This window comes from Somniosus microcephalus, chromosome 8 (assembly GCF_052327205.1).
Source record: "Somniosus microcephalus isolate GS21.2 chromosome 8, FLI_Smic_1.0, whole genome shotgun sequence".
In the NCBI taxonomy this organism is placed as follows: Eukaryota; Metazoa; Chordata; class Chondrichthyes; order Squaliformes; family Somniosidae; genus Somniosus; species Somniosus microcephalus.
In genome coordinates this window covers 71404964-71426015 of record NC_140994.1, presented here as the reverse complement: position 1 = coordinate 71426015, position 21052 = coordinate 71404964, and the positions used below count along the sequence as shown (strand labels likewise).

Here is a 21052-nt window from a genome sequence, read left to right as displayed (position 1 = left end):
TGGTTCCTGGGATGGGGGGATTGTCCTATGAGGAGAGATTAAGTAGACTAGGCCCATATTCCCTAGAGTTTAGAAGAATGAGAGGTGATCTCATTGAAACATACAAAATTCTTACAGGGCTTGACAGGGTAGATGCAGGGAGGATGTTTCCCCTGGCTGAGGAGTCTAGAACCAGGGGTCACAGTCTCAGAATAAGGGGTCAGCCATTTAGGACTGAGATGAGGAGAAATTTCTTCACTCAGCGGGTGGTGAATCTTTGGAATTCTCTACCCCAGAGGGCTGTGGAGGCTCAGTCGTTGAGTATATTCAAGACAGAGATTGATAGATTTTTGAATATTAAGGGAATCAAGGGATATGGGGATAGTGCAGGAAAGTGGAGTTGATGTCGATGATCAGCCATGATCTTATTGAATGGCGGAGCAGGCTCGAGGGGCCAAATGGCCTACTCCTGCTCCTATTTCTTATGTTCTTTAATGTGCTCTTCAGCAAGGTGAATGCAGTGAGTTGTTACAATCTGGAATGCACTGCCTGAAAGGGTGGTGGAAACAGATTCAACAGTAGCATTCATTTATTTATAAAAATAATTGGATAAATAATACTTAAAATCCATTGCATATTTAACTAAGGACCCCACTGGCTTCCAGTAGGTGTCCCAACACCTGCTCAAAAGAGCCGATTAAAATAGTAGCTTGCAGAAAGGCTGCGGGAACGGAGGGGGTATGTTGCCATGATTGGAGTTAAAATCGGGCTACCACAACTGAAAGCGAACTGTAACCTTGCATTATAACGATTGTAAGAGAAGGCAACTAGATAACGTTCATCCCCAATGAATCAATAGTGAATGAGAGTCAGCTGCTCTGTGGAGTTTAACTTCATAGACCTGACTCTTGGGCTTAGAGGGTTAAATTACGAGGACAGGTTACATAACTTGACTTGTATTCCCTGGAGTATAGAGGCATGAAAAGTGATCTGATTGAGGTGTTTAAAATGCTAAAAAGATTTGATAGGGTAGATACAGAGAAACTATTTCCTCTGGTGGGAGAATCAAGAACGAGAGGACAATCTTGAAATTAGAGCCAGGCCATTTTGGAGGGAAATCGGGAAGTGCTTCTGCACACAAAGAATAGTTGAAATCTGGAATAATGTCCCCCAAAAGGCTATGGATGCTGAGGGTCAATTGGAGCTTGCTTGAGAGCGATAGATTTTTGTTGGGTAAGGGTATCGAGTGATTTGGAGCAAAGGTAAATGGAGTTGAGATACAGATCAACCATGATCTAACTGAATGGCAGAGTAGGCTCGAGGGGCTGACTGGCCTAATTATGTTCCTATATGAATAATGTAGTGATAATAATTGCTGCTATTTTGAAATGCCCCTCGTAGTAAAGGATTCTGTCCTGTCGGGTAACTGGGCTTGTTATCTACAGGTGGAGTCATCAATCTGACCATTCCAATTGTCCTGCCGGTAAGCACGGAAGACAAAGATCGCTTGAGTTGCTGTTCGGCCTTTGCCCTCGTGTATTCAGGACGCAGGGTGGCCATACTTCAAAACCCAGAATTTTATCCGCATAGGAAAGAGGAACGCTGTGCGCGACAGTGGGGAACAAACTGTGAAAAGCATCCCTACATTAAGGTACGTGACAAATGCCTGCACTCAATCCTTCGGTTACTCGGTATCTACCTGATTGGTTTGGAGGGTGGTTAGCAGGCCGCTGACCCCTAACCACACACTGGCCCCTAACCTCACACTGGCCCCTAACCTCACACTGGCCCCTAACCGCACATTGACCCCAACTTCACACTGACACCTAACCTCACACTGACCCCTAATTTCACACTGATCCCTAACCTCACACTGACCCCTAATTTCACACTGATCCCTAACCTCAGACTGACCCCTAACTTCACACTGACCCCAAACTTCACACTGACCTCTAACCTCACCCTGGCCCCTAACCTCACACTGACCCCTGACCTCACACTGACCCCAAACCTCACACTGACCCCTAACCTCACACTGACCTCTAACCTCACACAGACCCCTAACCTCACACTGACCCCTGACCTCACACTGACCCCCTAACTTCACACTGACCCCCTGACCTTATACTGACCCCTGACCTCACACTGACCCCTAACCTCACACTGACCCCTAACCTCACACTGACCCCTAATTTCACACTGACCCCCTAACTTCACACTGACCCCATACCTTATACTGACCCCCTAACCACACACTGACCCCTAACTTCACACTGACACCTAACTTCACACTGACCCCTGACCTTATACTGACCCCCTAACCACACACTGACCCCTAACTTCACACTGACCCCTAACCTCACACTGACCCCTAACTTCACACTGACCCCTAACCTCACACTGACCCGTAACCTCACACTGACCCCGAACCTCACACTAACCCTTAAATTCACACTGATCCCTAACTTCACACTGACCCCTAACTTCAACAACAACTTGCATTTATATGGCACCTTTAACATAGTAAAACGTCCCATGGCGCGTCACAGGTGTGTTGTCAAAATTCGACGCCAAGCCACATAAGAAGATTTTAGGGCAGATGGCCAAAAGCTTGGTCAAAGAGGTTGATTTTAAGGAGTGTCTTAAAAGAGGAGAGAGAGGTAGAGAAACAGAGTGGTTTAGGGAGGGAATTCCGGAGCTTAGGGCCTCGGCAGCTGAAGGCATGGCCGCCAACGGTGGAGCGATTAAAAAAAGGGATGTACAAGAAATCAGAATTGGAGTAGCGCAGATATTTCGGAGAGTTGTAGGGCTGGAGGAGGTTACAGGGATAGGGAGGGGCGAGGCCATGCAGGGATTTGAAAACAAGGATGAGAATTTTAAAATCGAGGTGCTGCTTACCCAGGAGCCAATGTAGGTCAGCGAGCATAGTGATGATGGGTGAACGGGACTTGGTGCGAGTTAGGATTCGGGCAGCAGAGTTTTGGATGAGCTCAAGTTTATGGAGGGTGGAAGATGGGAGGTCGTCCAGGAGTGCATTGGAATAGTCAAATCTAGAGGTAACAAATGCATTGATGAGGGTTTCAGCAGCAGATGAGCTGAGGAAGGAGTGCAGCTGAGCGAAGTTATGGAGGAGGAAATAGGCGGTCTTGGTGATGATGCGGATATGTGGTCGGAAGCTCATCTCGGGGTCAAATACGACACCATGGTTGCGAACAATCCGGTTTAGCCTCAGACAGATGCCAAGTAAAGGGATGGAGTTGGTGGCAAGGGACGTCACACTGCCCCCTAACTTCTCAGTGACCCCAAACTTCACACTGACCCCAAACCTCACACTGACCCCAAACCTCACACTGACCCCAAACTTCGCAGTGACCCCGAACTTCACACTGACCCCAAACCTCACACTGACCCCAAACTTCACACTGACCCCAAACTTCACACTGACCCCAAACCTCACACTGACCCCAAACCTCACACTGACCCCAAACCTCACACTGACCCCAAACTTCACACTGACCCCAAACCTCACACTGACCCCTAACCTCACACTGAACTTTAAATTCACACTGACCCCTAACTTCACACTGACCCTTAACCTCACGCTGACCCCAAACTTCACACTGACCCCAAACCTCACTGACCTTTAAATTCACAGTGACCCCTAACTTCACACTGACCCTTAACCTCACACTGACCCCAAACTTCACACTGACCCCAAACCTCACTGACCTTTAAATTCACAGTGACCCCTAACTTCACACTGACCCTTAACCTCACACTGACCCCAAACTTCACATTGACCCCAAACCTCACTGACCTTTAAATTCACAGTGACCCCTAACTTCACACTGACCCTTAACCTCACACTGACCCCTAACTTCTCATTGACCCCTAACTTCACGCTGACCCCAAACTTCACGCTGACCCCAAACCTCACACTGACCCCTAACCTCACACTGACCTTTAAATTCACACTGACCCCTAACCTCACACTGACCCTTAACCTCACACTGACCCCAAACTTCACACTGACCCCAAACCTCACTGACCTTTAAATTCACAGTGACCCCTAACTTCACACTGACCCTTAACCTCACACTGACCCCAAACTTCACACTGACCCCAAACCTCATGGACCTTTAAATTCACAGTGACCCCTAACTTCACACTGACCCTTAACCTCACACTGACCCCAAACTTCACATTGACCCCAAACCTCACTGACCTTTAAATTCACAGTGACCCCTAACTTCACACTGACCCTTAACCTCACACTGACCCCTAACTTCTCATTGACCCCTAACTTCACGCTGACCCCAAACTTCTCACTGACCCCTAACCTCACTGACCTTTAAATTCACAGTGTCCCTAGCTTCACACTGACTCCTAATTTAACACTGAGCCAAGAGCCTTCCTCAGATGTCCGAACCAATCCGAATTGCAAGATGTAGGAAAGTCGCTTTCTGGTCGGTGTGCCTCTTCAAGCTGCTAATTGTAAAGCACCAAAGATTGGCTCCGTATGATTAAAATATCTAAGATGAAAACTAGATTAAAGACTGGCGCCACTAGATGAGGGCAACCCTACTAGGAATGAAGATGTGTGAGCCAAGAAAGTTAAACGACTCAGAGAGAATTAAAGGAAGTGCTTAGTATATTTCAAGACTTAAATTCAGGTGGCTTGCGCCACCTGTTACTGCCAAAAAATGGCAAAAACGGTGGCCGGCATTCTTCCGCCAGCTGGTGGCAGGTCCTGCGGCGGCCGCCATTTTCGGCAGGTGGGCAGCGCTGCCGTTGCCTGCTATTGGCGAGAGCATGTTAATGATTTGGAGCGTGATGTCAATCGGCATGCAATGCCGAGTTAATGCCAGCTGATCCATTTCTGTGTTCTCTGCATTGCCGCCTGCGTCAAATCACGCCAGTGAGTGCTGCCGCTAAAAGGTCTTTCAGCAGCGTTGACGGCCACGAGAAGTCTGGCAGGGCTGATGAGGATGGACGCTGGAACTTCAAACGCTTCCTTTGCCGAAGTTCTTCTTTTAAACTTTCATTTTTTTGCCCACCAGTAGGTGGGGTGTTGCATTTTCTAGCAGCTATCCGGGAGGCCTCCAGTGTTTGTGGTCAGTAAATCAATGGGTGAACCCCATTGCAACGATTGAAGATGATCTGTGAAAGGATCTCTTTTATCTGCATTCACGTCATAAACAAACAAAAAATCGACAAACATCGGGTGGCAGCTAATATTTTTGGAGCACGAGCGGCAACTGTTCGGGTCGCTCCTTTCTTCCCCGCTCCGCGACACTGCAAGCGGGAGACAGAGGCGGCCTTTGGCCTTCTCCTGAGATTAGAGCTGCAAAGAGCGCGTTACACTAGAAAATCACCGCCACGCTGATGGTAATGAGCAGGCAGTAACCAAAATGGCGGTGCTGCCTGCGCTCTCTTGGCCAGCGGCCCTTATCCTTGGCCGCCAATGTTACCAACAAGTTTCCAGCGTTCCCCAATTTACGTGCTCATTTACATGGCTATTTATAGCTGACAGTTTTTGATATCAATATTTAAAAAGTGCTTTCTCAGCAATTTTCTAGGTACAACTGCCTTTTAATCACCTGAAGAGCAAGTGACTGAACTCTGGTTGCCAAACCCTCCAGGATTATCCTGGAGTCTCCAGGATTGAAAGATCTCCTGCACACTGCTGCAAGTAACGCAGGAGAAAAATCATAGGGGCATTAAAGAAATTGGTTGTGTTTTTTCATTTTGTTTGAATATTTTTGTTTATTAGCTATAATATTGGAGATGGTGGGAGGGAAAGGCTGTTTGACCGGGCAGGGTGCTTTGAGCTAGGAAGTCCTATGATGAAAACTCCAGGAGTACGTCCAACCAGAGTTGGCAACTCTACTCCACCTACACTGCTCCAAAATGGCTGCCAGGAGGTGCCGGGGATCTCATTTGGGGTCAGGTTGTGGCCCTCTCTGTAACGCTCCCCACAGAGACACAGCTGAGATTGGGGGGCTCACCAACCCATGGTCCAGCCCTCCCTGGCACCACAGCTCAGCACTTTAATGAGCTGTGCCACTACGTCGCTTCTTGCTGGCTGGATGTCTCAAATGATTTTAAGTTAGGCACTGGTGTAGCCAGGGAATCACTGAGTCCAGCTGATGGTGCTGTTTGCACCTGCACAAGCAGCAAAAAGATTCATTAGTAAGGAGAGCAGACCCAAAGTGTTGTGTTTTATAGATAAGTGCAAAAGTTATTCATTTCTGGAGGTGGTGATGGGATATTGAGACTATGGTCCATTCATAAATGCTGCTCTAAAAATAAATGTTTCAGATGGTGATGGAAAGTGGAGACTGGCTTGTTGGAGGTGACCTTCAGGTACTGGAGAGGATTCAGTGGAACGATGGCCTGGATCAGTATCGCCTAACTCCCAAGGAACTCAAGCAGAAGTTTAAGGACATGAACGCTGGTACAATTTCTCTACTACTACTAAATTCCCATCCTTCAACTCAGCTGCGACAATGAATTCGCTCCATTGTTGCCTGTTCTGAACTAGCCTGGCTGCTTCAGTCATCTCCATTCCTTTCTGTCACAAGTCACTCTTAACATTGTCTATCCAGTGCTTCCTTGGTCTTCCTCGGCCACTTGTTCCATGAACCTCTGTATACAGGGCCATGAAAGGTGCTCTAGCTGTTCCCATTCTTGAAAGGTACCCAAACCATCGCAGTCGTCTTTCTTGGATCTCCTGTAGAAGCGTCGTTTCTTGTCCAAGCCATGTTCTCATATCATTCTTGATTTCTCTAGTACTAATAATTCAATTACAAAACACGCTGTGGTCCCTTGTGGATTTCAGTGCAACACTGAAATCTTACTGAAAATTATGTTTGTGCAGATTGGGAGGGAGATTTAAAAATGATGAAGGGTTTTGATAGTAACGAGGGATCATCAATTTAAAATTGCTGTAAAGAGAGTGAGAAGGGAAATTTCTTTATGCAGACGGTTGTTGGAGCATGGAATACTTTGACACAGATAGTAGATCGTTGCACCTTTTAAAGGAAAAGTGGATAAATATTTGAAACAGAGGAAGATACAGGACTATGGAGAGAGAGCAGGGCAATGGGATCAGTTTTGGATTGCTCTAGCAAAGAGCCAGTACAGACACAATGGGCCGAATGGCTTCCTGCTCTGTAAACCGCTATGGTTCTATGATATGGTCTTTGCTTCTAGCTATAACCTACAACTAACTGTTGTAATAAGATGTTTGAGCAGACGTTTAGGAATCACCTTAAAAGTAGTAAGATTGCATTTTTGGATAAACTAAACAGTAGACTTTTCTCAACTAGTTAACTGCTTTGCCTGTATTTCTGTAGATGCGTGCACAAATGCTCTGCTGTTGTTTTCACGGTGATGCATTGGGGTAAATATGCTCCCTTTCAGAGCAAGCATTGGACTGCAGCTTCAGACCATGTGTAAAATGCAGCTTGGTGGTGCTCGCAGTTGACCATTTATTACCAAAACCGGTTTGTAAGATTGAAACCTACCTCAACTTTTGAGCTCACTGGGGTTCATTTGATTCAATTTGCATGAGAGTGGAGTGCACCATCTCAGAGAGAGGGACAACTGTCCGCACCAGCCCACACTGCAGAAGCACAATTGGATAAAAGTGATATTTAATAACAGGGTATTGCTGTCGAAAGGTCTCTACCCTCTAGCAAAGCTCTTGATTTAACCCTTCAGGCATCACTGCAAAGAGGTTTGCACTCAGTGACTGAGGCTTCTATCTCTTTGACCAAGCTTTTGGTCATCTGTCCTAATATCTCCTTTATGTGGCTTGGTGTCAGATTTTGTCTGATTACGCTCCTGTGAAGCGCCTTGGGATGTTTTACTACTTTAAAGGCACTATATAAATGTAAGTTGTTATTATTCTTAGAATGGGAAGAAAATAACTTATCAATTGGGAAGGGATGAACGCAATAAACTTATGAATTAGTCACGACCAAATTATGTGCAGTAAAATAGCCGATAATTGTTTCCCTCCATAATGCGAAAGTGATCCTTTCTTGTCTTTGCTGCAGACGCCGTCTTTGTATTCCAGCTCCGTAACCCTGTTCACAATGGCCACGCTCTACTGATGCATGACACAAAACGTCGGCTTCTGGAGCGAGGCTACAAGCGGCCCATGCTGCTCCTGCACCCGCTCGGAGGCTGGACCAAAGACGACGATGTTCCGCTGGACTGGCGCATGAAACAGCACGCAGCGGTTCTGGAAGAGGGGGTGTTGGACCCGCAGTCGACCATTGTCGCCATCTACCCATCACCCATGATGTACGCCGGGCCAACGGAGGTTAGTAAGAGATCAAAGAAAGGGGGGAAGCAGGTGGGCAAGTTAGGACTGCTCAGCTCCTGTGAGCGGCAGACGCAAGACCGTTTCGTGTTGATTGAGGGATAAATATTGGCCAGGACACCGGGGAGAACTCCCTTGCTCTTCTTCGAAATAGTGCCATGGGATCTTTTACGTCCAGCTGAGCGAGCAGACGAGGCCTCGGTTTAACATCTCATCCGAAAGACGGTACCTCCGACAGTGTAACACTCCCTCAGTACTACACTGGAATGTCAGCCGAGCTTTATGTGCTCAAGTCCCTGGAGTGAGACTCGAACCTTCTGACTCAGAGGCAAGTGTGCTACCCACTGAGCCACAGCTGACACTTAATGAGAAGATGTGTATTAAAAGAGTGTGCCCTCCTGGCCGGCCTCCCATCTTCCACCATCCATAAACTTGAGCTCATCCAAAATGCTGCTGCCCGAATCCTAACTCGCACCAAGTCCCGTTCACCCATCACCCCAGTGCTCACTGACCCACTTGGTTCCCGGTTCCCGAACCCCTCTATTTGATAACACTCCTGTGAAGTGCCATGGGATGTTTTACTACATTAATTGTGCTATCTAAATGCAAATTGCTGTTGTTGTTCACCAAAGAGGAAATAGGGTAGGCCTGCTACCTCCTGCACGAAGGCCTGCAGCCATTCTCGTCTGCCCACACTACTCTCTCTGTGGCTGTGAAGGTGACCACCAAACCCGCATTTACTGGCATTGGTTTATTTCAGGCAGCCAGAGGAGACCTCTTTAATATCAGTGAAAGTGCTGTACGGGCATGTTCCTTCTCTTCTTAGGCAGTCCCTCGGAACTGAGGATGACTTGCATCCACATTAAAAATGAGTTTGCAGGTGACTGATGAGTCCAATGCGGGACCTACAGTCTCTGTCATAGGTGGGGCAGACGGTGGTTGAAGGGGCGGGTGGGTGGGGTGCTTGGGTTAACGTGCGCTCCTTGCGCTGCCTGCGCTTGGCTTCTGCTTGCTCCCGGCGAAGAGACTCGAGGTGTTCAGCGCCTTCCCGGATGCTTCTTCTCCACTTTGTGCGGTCTTGGGCCAGGGATTCCCAGGTGTCGGTGGGGATGTTGCACTTTTTCAAGGAAGCTTTGAGGGTGTCCTTGAAGCGTTTCCTCTGCCCACCTGGGGCTCTCTTGCCATGTCGGAGCTCCGAGTAGAGCGCTTGTTTTGGGAGTCTCGTATCAGGCATGCGGACGATGTGGCCCGTCCATCGGAGCTGACCGAGCATGGTCAAAGCTTCGATGCTGGGGCCTGAGCGAGAACACTGACGTTGGTGCTCCTATCCTGCCAATGGATTTGCAGGATCTTGCTGAGGCAGCATTGGTGGTACCTCTCCAGTGCTTTGAGGTGCCTGCTGTACATGGTCCATGTCTCTGAGGCATAAAGGAGGGCGGGTATCACTGCTGCTCTTTAGACCATGAGCTTAGTGCTGGGTTTGAGGTCCTGGTCTTCATACACTCTCTTCCTCAGGCGACCGAAGGCTGCACTGGCACACTGAAGTACGGGCATGTATTCATCAGGTGACTGACCCACTTTTACAGGAGATCTGGGGAATTCATCTGAGACAAAAACTGCAGCACAGGGCTGATTCCCCAATCGGACACTTCCAGCAGAATGTGGCACTTGCAACAACAGCATCTTGAATTTTTTGCATCTTTAGCATAGGAAAACATCCCAAAGTGCATCACAGGAGCGTAATCAGACAAAAATTGACATCGAGCCAAAGACAGCTGATCAAAAGTTTGGTCAAAGAGGGTTTTAAGGAGGGTCTTAAAGGAGGAGAGAGAAATGGAGATATGGAGATGAGCTTAGGGCCTAGACTGCTGAAGGCACGGCCACCAAATGTGGGCAATGGGTGTGGGGGATGTACAAGAGGCCAGAGTTGGAGGAACACAGAGTTCTTGGAGGGTTGTTCTGCTGGAAGAGTTTACAGAAATTGGGATGGGTGAGGCCACAGACGGATTTGAACGCAAGGATGAGAATTTTTAAATTGAGGCTTTGGGAGCCATTGTAGGTCAGTGATGGGTGAATGGGACTAGATGCAGGTTAGGATACAGGCAACAGAGTTTTGGATGAGCTCAGGTTTATGGAGGGTAGAAAATGGGATGCTGACCACAAGCATATTGGAACAGTTGAGTCTGGAAGTAACTTGCAGGGAATACTAATCGGGAAATCAAGGGCCCCTAGTCCCTGTTTCTCTATCCACCTAAATTAATGGACAGATGATCAGGGGTCCACATCGGGAGAATCCAATTGGGAAACAGCCCTTATCGTCATCATTTAAATCATGAGCATTCCATAGTTTCAACCCATCACCTCATGCATTGTTAAGAATGCCTTAAAGCTCACAGAACTTTACATCCCTTTAAATGCTCCAGTGACTATGAAGAATTTTGGCATATCAAAAGTGCAAAACCAGCAATTACTGTGATTGAAACTATACTAGACTAATCCTGCTGGAGGAAGTGGGTTTTAGTTAATTTACAGCAGAAGCCTCTCAGTGGGTAACGAACCATGTTTCACCTTTTGATCTAAACAGAAAGAGAGAGTAACACATGTTTTAAGCACTCAGAAACCAAAGTCGTTGACAGAACTTGAATCGGAAAATTTCTATAAAGGTGAGAATAATGAGATGAATTGTTTAGCACTTGATTATCCTGTTGTGTAGCAAGGCATTCTGAGCGTGCAACTCAAACAGTTAATCTTGCTGACTGTAGTAACAGGCAGTGGTAACCTAATTGGATTTCATTCTGTTCCGGATGTTGCTTTGCTGCAGTAAAACTTTAGGGACCAGTTTTGTGCAGTGCACCTTGACGGTGGTGCAGGTGGAGTCTCTATTAGTGAGATGCCAATAGTATTTCATTGATTTTAAACTGATGCATCTGTTACATTTTTGGGTCTTTACTCCAAATATTTTGCTGGGGTTCAGCGTCTCCTGTAAGCAAGCCTTCTCTCCCTCTGAACCAGATCATGTGTTTACCTGCCCATTATCTAGGTAATGTGTAGCGAGCCTAGGAATCGAACGGTTACTGTATGCTGGCGCGCTGGCTATACCACTGCCTTCACATCGACTGTAAAACGCTTTGGGGTGTCCTGAGGTCGTGAAAGGCACTATATAATTCCAAGTTCTTTCTTTCTTTACCTTCAAATGATCTTCTCTGACTTTGGAAGGCAGTAGAATGAACAATTCATTGGATAATTTTCTTAGACTATAAACTGCCAATCATCTTTATTAAGCAGTAAATGGAAAAGTGAACAGAAGCAGTGACACACTGAAGATTTGCAGTACTTACGGGCTTAATTATCTCTTCTCGGAAGATAGAAAGTAACAATCAGTTGCTCCCGTTGCACTAAACTTCAGTGTGAACTGGACCGTGCTCAAGGTCACTGAATGTTAACTGTAATATGGTCATTTGTCTTGCTGGCCTATTTATCTCTTTCTCATAGCTTCAGATGAATACGGCTCAATTTAAACAAGACAGGCTGAGAAATGTCTTCCAGAAAAATAATAACTGGAACAGCGAAAATGTAAAGATGTGGGGCCAATTTTAACATTTTGGTGCGAAGCTGGTGGTTGGAGTGAGGAATGCGCCCACTGCCCGCCCGTTGTTGCTGCCGTAAAGCACCAGCCATTTTGAGGCCCTGGTCACATATCCGCTGATCCAGCAAGCCGCACGCACCACACCAGTCATCCGATGGAGCTCAGGATGGCAGGAAATTAGTTGGCTCCTGTGTGATCAGTGGGCGGGGGAGGGTCGCACACGGGCTGACAACGGGCTGGAGTATTTTTGTGGGGCCAGGAGGAGCCTTCTGCTGCTCTTGGCCCCATTAAACTAAAAGATTAAAAAAGTTTTGGGCCCCTTGAGCAGCCTCCAGTGGTCCCTTTAAGGCCGTTCAACGTCAGTACAAATGGGCGGAGCATGTACAGCACACGTTCCATCAATTGTACTTTAAAATTGCAATCATAGAATGAATCATAGAGACACAAAAGGCATCAAGGGGTATGGGGAGAGAGCGGGAATATGGTATTGAGATAGAGGATCAGCCATGATCATATTGAATGGCGGAGCAGGCTCAAAGGGCCGAATGGCCTACTCCTGCTCCTATGTTTCTATGTTTCTATCGTAGGATGATACAACACAGAAGGAGGCCATTCGGCCCATCATGCCTGTGCCAGCTCTTTGAAAGAACTATCCAATTAGTCCCATTCCCCTGCTCTTTTCCCATAGCCCTGCAAATTTTTCCCTCTTCAAGTATTTATCCAATTCCCTTTTGAAAGTTACTATTGAATCCGCTCCCACCACCGCACCTTTCAGATCATAACCACTTTGCGGTATCTTCTTTTCGATAGTTGGCAAAATATCACAAAACAGTTTTTCTACGAACCAGAATCTGCTTCACAGCTTTCTTGTGTCCTATGTACATCGTAAGACCCCAATTTGCATATGAAAAGTGGCCTCCTGCCTAAAACAGGTGGACGCTCTGGCTGCCCATTTAAAGGGCCACCAAGATGACGACAGCCCGAGTGCCAGCGTAAACAGGGCAGTAAATGGCCTGATGCCATTTTCAAGCCACTACCGCTCTGTGTTTACGCCAAGTGGTTACTATTAAAACTGGTCCCTGTGTCTCTTAAACTAACAAAAGAACTGCCAATCAAAGGTATCTACAAATAAAACCCACGAGATGCTTGTATTTCAATTGAATCACTTGACCCCTCCCTAACACAGACATAAGAGATCATTTTATGAGTTAACACTACAGACGGGTGGTCTCACAAATTTGCACCATGAGAGAGTGAGGCCCTCTACTGGTGGAGCGGACTCATAAAATTACCCCGTAAGTCCAAATTCTGGAGCTATGATGTGTCAAAACAAGCTGGGCCACTTTCTGTGTGAACCTGATTCTTAGCCCCATGAGTACCATAACAGAAAGAAAGCCAATACCATGATACATGATAGATAAAATTGCCTCATTTATCTCACATCTACTACAACTCCAGTGCCCCACTGTCCTATATGAACAGTGGATTACTTGTACAGCATCTTTTATAATTGATTTACTGGGCACTACGTGGTTTTCTACAGTTTGCAGTTCTGTGCTGCATTAACTGCTGTCATCCATGGTGGGGGAAGGAGGAGGGATGGCGCACTAACAGTGTGCCTCAGTGTCGGTGGGGGAAGGGGGAGGGATGGAGCACTAATAGTGTGCCTCAGTGTCCGTGGGGGAAGGGGGAGGGATGGAGCACTAACAGTGTGCCTCAGTGTCGGTGGGGGAGGGGGAGGGATGGAGCACTAACAGTGTGCCTCAGTGTCCGTGGGGGAAGGGGGAGGGATGGAGCACTAACAGCGTGCCTCAGTGTCGGTGGGGGAGGGGGAGGGATGGAGCACTAACAGTGTGCCTCAGTGTCGCTGGGGGAAGGGGGAGGGATGGAGCACTAACAGTGTGCCTCAGTGTCAGTGGGGGAAGGGGGAGGGATGGAGCACTAACAGTGTGCCTTAGTGTCGGTGGGGGAAGGGGGAGGGATGGAGCACTAACAGTGTGCCTCAGTGTCGCTGGGGGAAGGGGGAGGGATGGAGCACTAACAGTGTGCCTCAGTGTCGGTGGGGGAAGGGGGAGGGATGGAGCACTAACAGTGTGCCTCAGTGTCGGTGGGGGAAGGGGGAGGGATGGAGCACTAACAGTGTGCCTCAGTGTCGCTGGGGGAAGGGGGAGGGATGGAGCACTAACAGTGTGCCTCAGTGTCGGTGGGGGAAGGGGGAGGGATGGAGCACTAACAGTGTGCCTCAGTGTCGCTGGGGGAAGGGGGAGGGATGGAGCACTAACAGTGTGCCTCAGTGTCGCTGGGGGAAGGGGGAGGGATGGAGCACTAACAGTGTGCCTCAGTGTCAGTGGGGGAAGGGGGAGGGATGGAGCACTAACAGTGTGCCTCAGTGTCAGTGGGGGAAGGGGGAGGGATGGAGCACTAACAGTGTGCCTCAGTGTCGCTGGGGGAAGGGGGAGGGATGGAGCACTAACAGTGTGCCTCAGTGTCGCTGGGGGAAGAGGGAGGGATGGAGCACTAACAGTGTGCCTCAGTGTCAGTGGGGGAAGGGGGAGGGATGGAGCACTAACAGTGTGCCTCAGTGTCAGTGGGGGAGGGCTGGAGCAATAACAGTGTGCCTCAGTGTCGCTGGGGGAAGGGGGAGGGATGGAGCACTAACAGTGTGCCTCAGTGTCGCTGGGGGAAGGGGGAGGGATGGAGCACTAACAGTGTGCCTCAGTGTCGCTGGGGGAAGAGGGAGGGATGGAGCACTAACAGTGTGCCTTAGTGTCGGTGGGGGAGGGCTGGAGCAATAACAGTGTGCCTCAGTGTCGCTGGGGGAAGGGGGAGGGATGGAGCACTAACAGTGTGCCTCAGTGTCGCTGGGGGAAGAGGGAGGGATGGAGCACTAACAGTGTGCCTCAGTGTCGCTGGGGGAAGGGGGAGGGATGGAGCACTAACAGTGTGCCTCAGTGTCGCTGGGGGAAGGGGGAGGGCTGGAGCAATAACAGTGTGCCTCAGTGTCGCTGGGGGAAGGGGGAGGGATGGAGCACTAACAGTGTGCCTCAGTGTCGGTGGGGGAAGGGGGAGGGATGGAGCACTAACAGTGTGCCTCAGTGTCGGTGGGCTGATGTGAAAGGAAAAACAATCAGTGTCCCTGCTCCCAATCATGTCCAGTGATCTGTGCTGAAAAGTGTGGGGGCAAAATCAGCAGGTGTACAAAACGGGCGGCAACAGATCGGCTTCCCATCATACAGCCCACCTGATTTTCCTTTCCATTGACTTCGGGCAGGGTGTATATTAGGCTGCCATTCTGCTGTTACCCGTTTTACAGCAACGTTAAGTTTAAATTTTACCCCCGTGTGTTTTCCTCTGGGATTGTCCCACTTCACCTCCCTAATTTACACTGATAAACTGGTTTTCCGATGCATTTCTGGTGAAGGTACAGTACGGAGTGGGTGAAGCCCTAAGGAAGTTCCCGGCCTAGGTGAGAATAGGATCAGGTTTAGCACTGGTGCTTTGCACAGTCTGTCGGCACTCACCATCTGGACCCATGTATAAAGAAAGGCCACGGGAAGAGGCAGAATGAGCAGGATGGTGCCGGTTTTGCCTCTGTTGTTGCCAACACCCAGTTTTCCCGATGCGTACTGCGTGCCAGGACCAGATCCTCATGGAAGTGAGGCCCACAAGTGCTGCTTTCCCGGAAGACCAATGGTCCATTGGGAATGTGGCAACTTTAAATTGTTTCAGCCCCAGTGACACAGGTGCCCGTCCCTTCCCCTATGTAAATGGCTCTGACCTTGGGGTTTACAACGGGGTGAGGGGCGCAGCAGATTGGTGGCGGCAGAGCAGGGCCCCTGGAAATTCAGGCCCTTGGTCTGTGCTTTGAACAAACGGAGTTCATGGCTGGTCATTTGTTTGGTTGGCCAATTGCCACTTGAATCTGTTTGTTTGCTGGTTCAGTGACACTACATAAGAACATAAGAAATAGGAGCAGGAGTAGGCCAATCGGCCCCTCGAGCCTGCTCCGCCATTCAATAAGATCATGGCTGATCTGATCCTAACTGCCAATCCACTATCACAGAACCATTTCCTGCATCTAACAGAATTAGACACACGAAATAGGAGCAGGATCAGGCTACACGGCCCCTGGGCCCGCTCCGCTAACCACAGGGCCATGACCAATCCGAACCTAGACTCATGTCCAAATTCCTGGCCGCTCCCCGTAACCCTTAATTCCCTTTACTTCTAGGAAACTGTCTATTTCTGTTTTAAATTTATGTAATGATGTAGCTTCTACAGTTTTTTGGGGCAGCATATTCCATGGACCTACCACCCTCTGAGTGAAGTAGTTCCTCCTCATCTCAGTTTTGAAAGAGCAGCCCCTTATTCTAAGGCTATGCCCCCTAGTTCTAGTTTCACCCATCATCGGGAACATCTTCCCTGCATCCACCCGATCCAACCCCTTCACAATCTTATATGTTTCAATAAGATCGCCTCTCATTCTTCTGAACTCCAATGAGTAGAGTCCCAATCTACTCAACCTCTCCTCATATGTCCATCCCCTCATCCCCGGGATTAACCGAGTGAACTACAGGTCCCGAGTGATGGCTGGAGCCAATTTCTACATTTTAGGCTGTGATCCTGCTGGCATGCCTCATCCTGTGACCAACAAAGACCTGTATGAGCCAACACAGTTCTGACAAAAGGTCATCAAGCTGAAACGTTAACTCTGTTTCTCTCTCCACAGAGGCTGCTTGACCTGCTGAGTATTTCCAGCATTTTCTGTTTTTATTTCAGATTTCCAGCATCCGCGATATTTTGCTTTTGTGTTTGTGCCACTGGAATCTATTGAGAACTGCTGCCCACCAGCAGCTTGTAGTTAGTTCATTTATTTGTTAACGATGCTTTTTGTTTGCAGGTTCAGTGGCACTGCAGGTCCCGAATGATGGCTGGAGCCAATTTCTACATTGTAGGCCGTGATCCTGCTGGCATGCCTCATCCAGTGACCAAGAAAGATCTGTACGAGCCAACACACGGAGCCAAGATTCTGGGCATGGCACCAGGTCTAACTTCTGTGGAGATCATACCCTTCAGAGTTGCTGCATACAACAAGGATAAGAAGTGCATGGACTTCTTTGACCCAGAAAGGTGAGAAGTTACAAGAACAAGCTTTCAATTCTGATTTATGAATCAAATCTAAGGAACTGTGACAGTTCAGCCTTTAGTACCATGCACTGTAGCTGAACCCCTGGCTTTCCAACCAGTCATGGCCAGCCTGTTTCTCAAGAGTCCCCAGTCACTGCTTGGGGACAGTTTTGCCAGTGCTCAGCTGGCCCACTAAATGGGTGCCCCGAAAGATAAAGCATTCACAAACACGCCATTTGCCAGCCAATGATAAAGCAGCAATGATAGAGCAGCTGACAACCTAGAATGTCTTGCTCTTCTGGATGTATAGAGCTTTGTGTCGTCCAAATAAGTAGGCGCAGAGAAAGAGGAATTCACAAATCCCAGCCATTATAACACGTGCGCTCCAAGTGTGACAATTGCGGAATTTGGTTTTGTAACTGATCATGTCAGAAGGGAGCATGACTCCCACAAAACTCTTAATTGTAAAAATGAACCTTTACTAAGGTGTAAAATAACAACAGAAAATGCTGGAAATACTCAGCAGGCCAGGCAGCATCCGTGGAGAGAGAAACAGAGTTAACGTTTCAGGTCTGGGACCCTTCATCAGAACTGGAAAAAGCTGGAGATGTTACAGATATTAAGCAGGTGCAGAGACAGGGTGGGGGGGGTTAGGAGGAGAGGAAGAAATAGAAAGAACATCCTGTACTTTTGTAAGAGGCAGGAAAGATAAAATGTTGCAAATGGGAATGGCAAAAATCATACTGCATGAAAAATGGGGGCAGGGATAATTATCTGAAATTGTTGAACTCAATGTTGAGTCCGGCAGGCTGCAAAGTGCCCAATCGAAAGATGAGGTGCTGTTCCTCGCGTTTACGTTGAGCTTCATTGGAACAATGCAATAGCCCGAGGACAGAGAGATCAGAGTGGGAGTGAAGCGGTGAATTAAAGTGACAGGCGACGGGAAGCTCAGGGTCACCCTTACGGACTGAACGGAGGTGTTCTGCAAAGCGGTCGCCCAATCTGCGTTTGGTCTCCCCAATGTAGAGGAGGCCGCATCGTGAGCAGCGAATACAGTATATTAAATTGCAAGAAGTACAAGTAAATCGCTGTTTCACCTGGAAGGGGTGTTTGGAGCCCTGGATAGTGGGAAGGGAGGAGGTAAAAGGGCATGTGTTGCATCTCCTGCGCTTGCACGGGAAGGTGCCAGGTGAAGGAGCAGGGCTGTTGGGGGTGATTGAGGAGTGGACCAGGGTGTCGCGGAGGGAGCGGTCCCTTCGGAATGCTGAAAGGGGAGGTGAGGGGAAGATGTGTTTGGTGGTGGGATCACGTTGGAGGTGGCGGAAATGGCGGAGGATGATCCGTTGAATGTGGAGGCTGGTGGGGTGAAAGGTGAGAACAAGGGGAACTCTATCGTGGTTCTGGGAGGGAGGGGCAGGGGTGAGAGCAGAAGTGCGGGAAATAGAACGGACACGGTCAAGGGCCGTGTCAACCACGGTAGAGGGGAATCCTCGGTTGAGGAAAAAAGAAGACATGTTAGAAGCACTAGTATGGAAGGTGGCATCGTCAGAACAGACACGGCGGAGACGGAGAAACTGGGAGAAAGGAATAGAGGATAAACGGAACTCCCGTCGGAGAGAAGAGCAGAACTTCTTCAAGGTAGGCATTCCTAGAAGAGAGGTGGCAGTGAACCAAACACTAATATAATTGCAAAATACTGCGGATGCTGGAAATCTGAAATAACAACAGAAAATGCTGGAAATACTCAGCAGGCCAGGCAGCATCTGTGGAGAGAGAAACAGAGTTAACGTTTCAGGTCTGGGACCCTTCATCAGAACTGGAAAAAGCTGGAGATGTAACAGATATTAAGCAGGTGCAGAGACAGGGGGGGGGGGGGGAGGAAGAAATAGAAAGAACATCCTGTACTTTTGTAAGAGGCAGGAAAGATAAAATGTTGCAAATGGGAATGGCAAAAATCATACTGCATGAAAAATGGGGGCAGGGATAATTATCTGAAATTGTTGAACTCAATGTTGAGTCCGGCAGACTGCAAAGTGCCCAATCGAAAGATGAGGTGCTGTTCCTCGAGCTTACGCCCCTTCCAGGTGAAACAGCGATTTACTTGTACTTCTTGCAATTTAATATACTGTATTCGCTGCTCACGATGCGGTCTCCTCTACATTGGGGAGACCAAACGCAGATTGGGCGACCGCTTTGCGGAACACCTCCATTCAGTCCGTAAGGGTGACCCTGAGCTTCCGGTCGCCTGTCACTTTAATTCACCGCTTCACTCCCACTCTGATCTCTCTGTCCTCGGGCTATTGCATTGTTCCAATGAAGCTCAACGTAAGCTCGAGGAACAGCACCTCATCTTTCGATTGGGCACTTTGAGTTCAACAATTTCCCTGCCCCCATTTTTCATGCAATATGATTTTTGCCATTCCCATTTGCAACATTTTATCTTTCCTGCCTTTTACAAAAGTACAGGATGTTCTTTCTATTTCTTCCTCCCCTCCTAACCCCCCCCCCCCGTCTCTGCACCTGCTTAATATCTGTTACATCTCCAGCTTTTTCCAGTTCTGATGAAGGGTCCCAGACCTGAAACGTTAACTCTGTTCTCTCTCCACGGATGCTGCCTGGCCTGCTGAGTATTTCCAGCATTTTCTGTTGTTATTTCAGATTTCCAGCATCCGCAGTATTTTGCAATTAACTTTACTAAGGTGTGTTCCTCCCAGTCATGATATAATAGAATTGACAACTTTGAAGTGGTGATATAAGGTCAATGATTCAACTCATGTTTTCAGGAACCACACAACACATTCAGCCTGTGGGATTGTTAGGTACACCTTCACAAGGTCATTCAGTAAAACATTTCCTGGAACTTGAAAATTTCCCCCTCCTCCACTCCAGTTATCAGTTCTACAGACGGCCGGGCACAGATAATTTAGTGCTGAACTTGCCACTACATTGTGTGATTGACAGACACAAGACTCTAACGTTACAGCAGTCCTGACCTGGAAGCTTCAAATTACACATTATTTCCCCATTTTGCGATAACTCTGGAGGATGCTGGTACCACACCTGTACTATTTTGGTGCTGATAAAAACCTGCAATTTTGTATATGAAAAGCAACCACTCTTTAGATTCTCCTGCACAAAAAAGCAGACAGCATAATTTCTGGCCTCTAGAAAGAAAGAACCTGCATTTCTATAGCACCTTTCATGACCTCAGGATGTCCCAAAGCTCTTTACAGCCAATGAAATACTTATGAAGTGTAGTCACTGTTGTAATGTAGGAAACGCGGCAGCCAATTTGCGCACAGCAAGCTCCCACAAACAGCAATGTGATAATGACCAGATAATCTGTTTCAATGATGTTGGTTGAGGGATAAATATTGGCCAGGACACCAGAGAGAACTCCCCTGATCTTCAAAATAGTGCCATAGGATATTTTACGTCCGCCTGAGAGGGCAAACAGGGCCTCGGTTTAACATCTCATCTGAAAGACGGCACCTCCGACAGTGCAGCACCCCCTCATCACTGCACTGCACCTAGATTATGTGCTCAAGTCTCTGGAGTGGGTCTTGAACCCACAACCTTCAGACTCGGAGTGCTACCCACTGAGCCACGGCGGAAACCTAAATCACGCTGCCAATATCACTCAGTTTATACATTAGGAGGTACATAAAAATTGCTCAGGGTGAGTTAGCTCCCTCTGACCCCTGGGGAAAACACTTAATTTCTCTGCAGTGCTTCTATTGGCATGACCAAGGTTAAAGGAAGAAGCATTCATATTATACCTTTCACAGCCTCAGGACGTCCCAAAGCACTTCACAGCCTAAGTGCACTCGCTGTCATAATGTAGGCACAGCAAGGTTCCACCAATACATAATCTGTTTTAGTGGTGTTGGGTTGAGGGATAAATGTTGACCAGGACAACTTCCCAGCTCTTCTTTGAATAGTACCATGGGACCGTTTCATATCCACCCAAGCAGGTAGGGCCTCCCTCCGTTCAACATCACATCTGAATGATGGCACCTCAGACAGTG

At 48.1% G+C, this 21052-nt stretch overlaps 1 protein-coding gene across 1 annotated transcript in view; it reads left to right on the top strand.

Moving 5' to 3' along the window:
- papss2b (3'-phosphoadenosine 5'-phosphosulfate synthase 2b) overlaps positions 1 to 21052 on the top strand; it is a 73704-nt gene that overhangs the window by 49506 nt on the left and 3146 nt on the right. Inside the window, exons 8-11 of the mRNA XM_085994874.1 lie at positions 1425 to 1630; positions 6301 to 6436; positions 8043 to 8311; positions 16798 to 17027. Of these exons, the coding sequence (XP_085851000.1) occupies positions 1425 to 1630; positions 6301 to 6436; positions 8043 to 8311; positions 16798 to 17027 (841 nt within the window). The remainder of the gene's footprint in view (positions 1 to 1424; positions 1631 to 6300; positions 6437 to 8042; positions 8312 to 16797; positions 17028 to 21052) is intronic.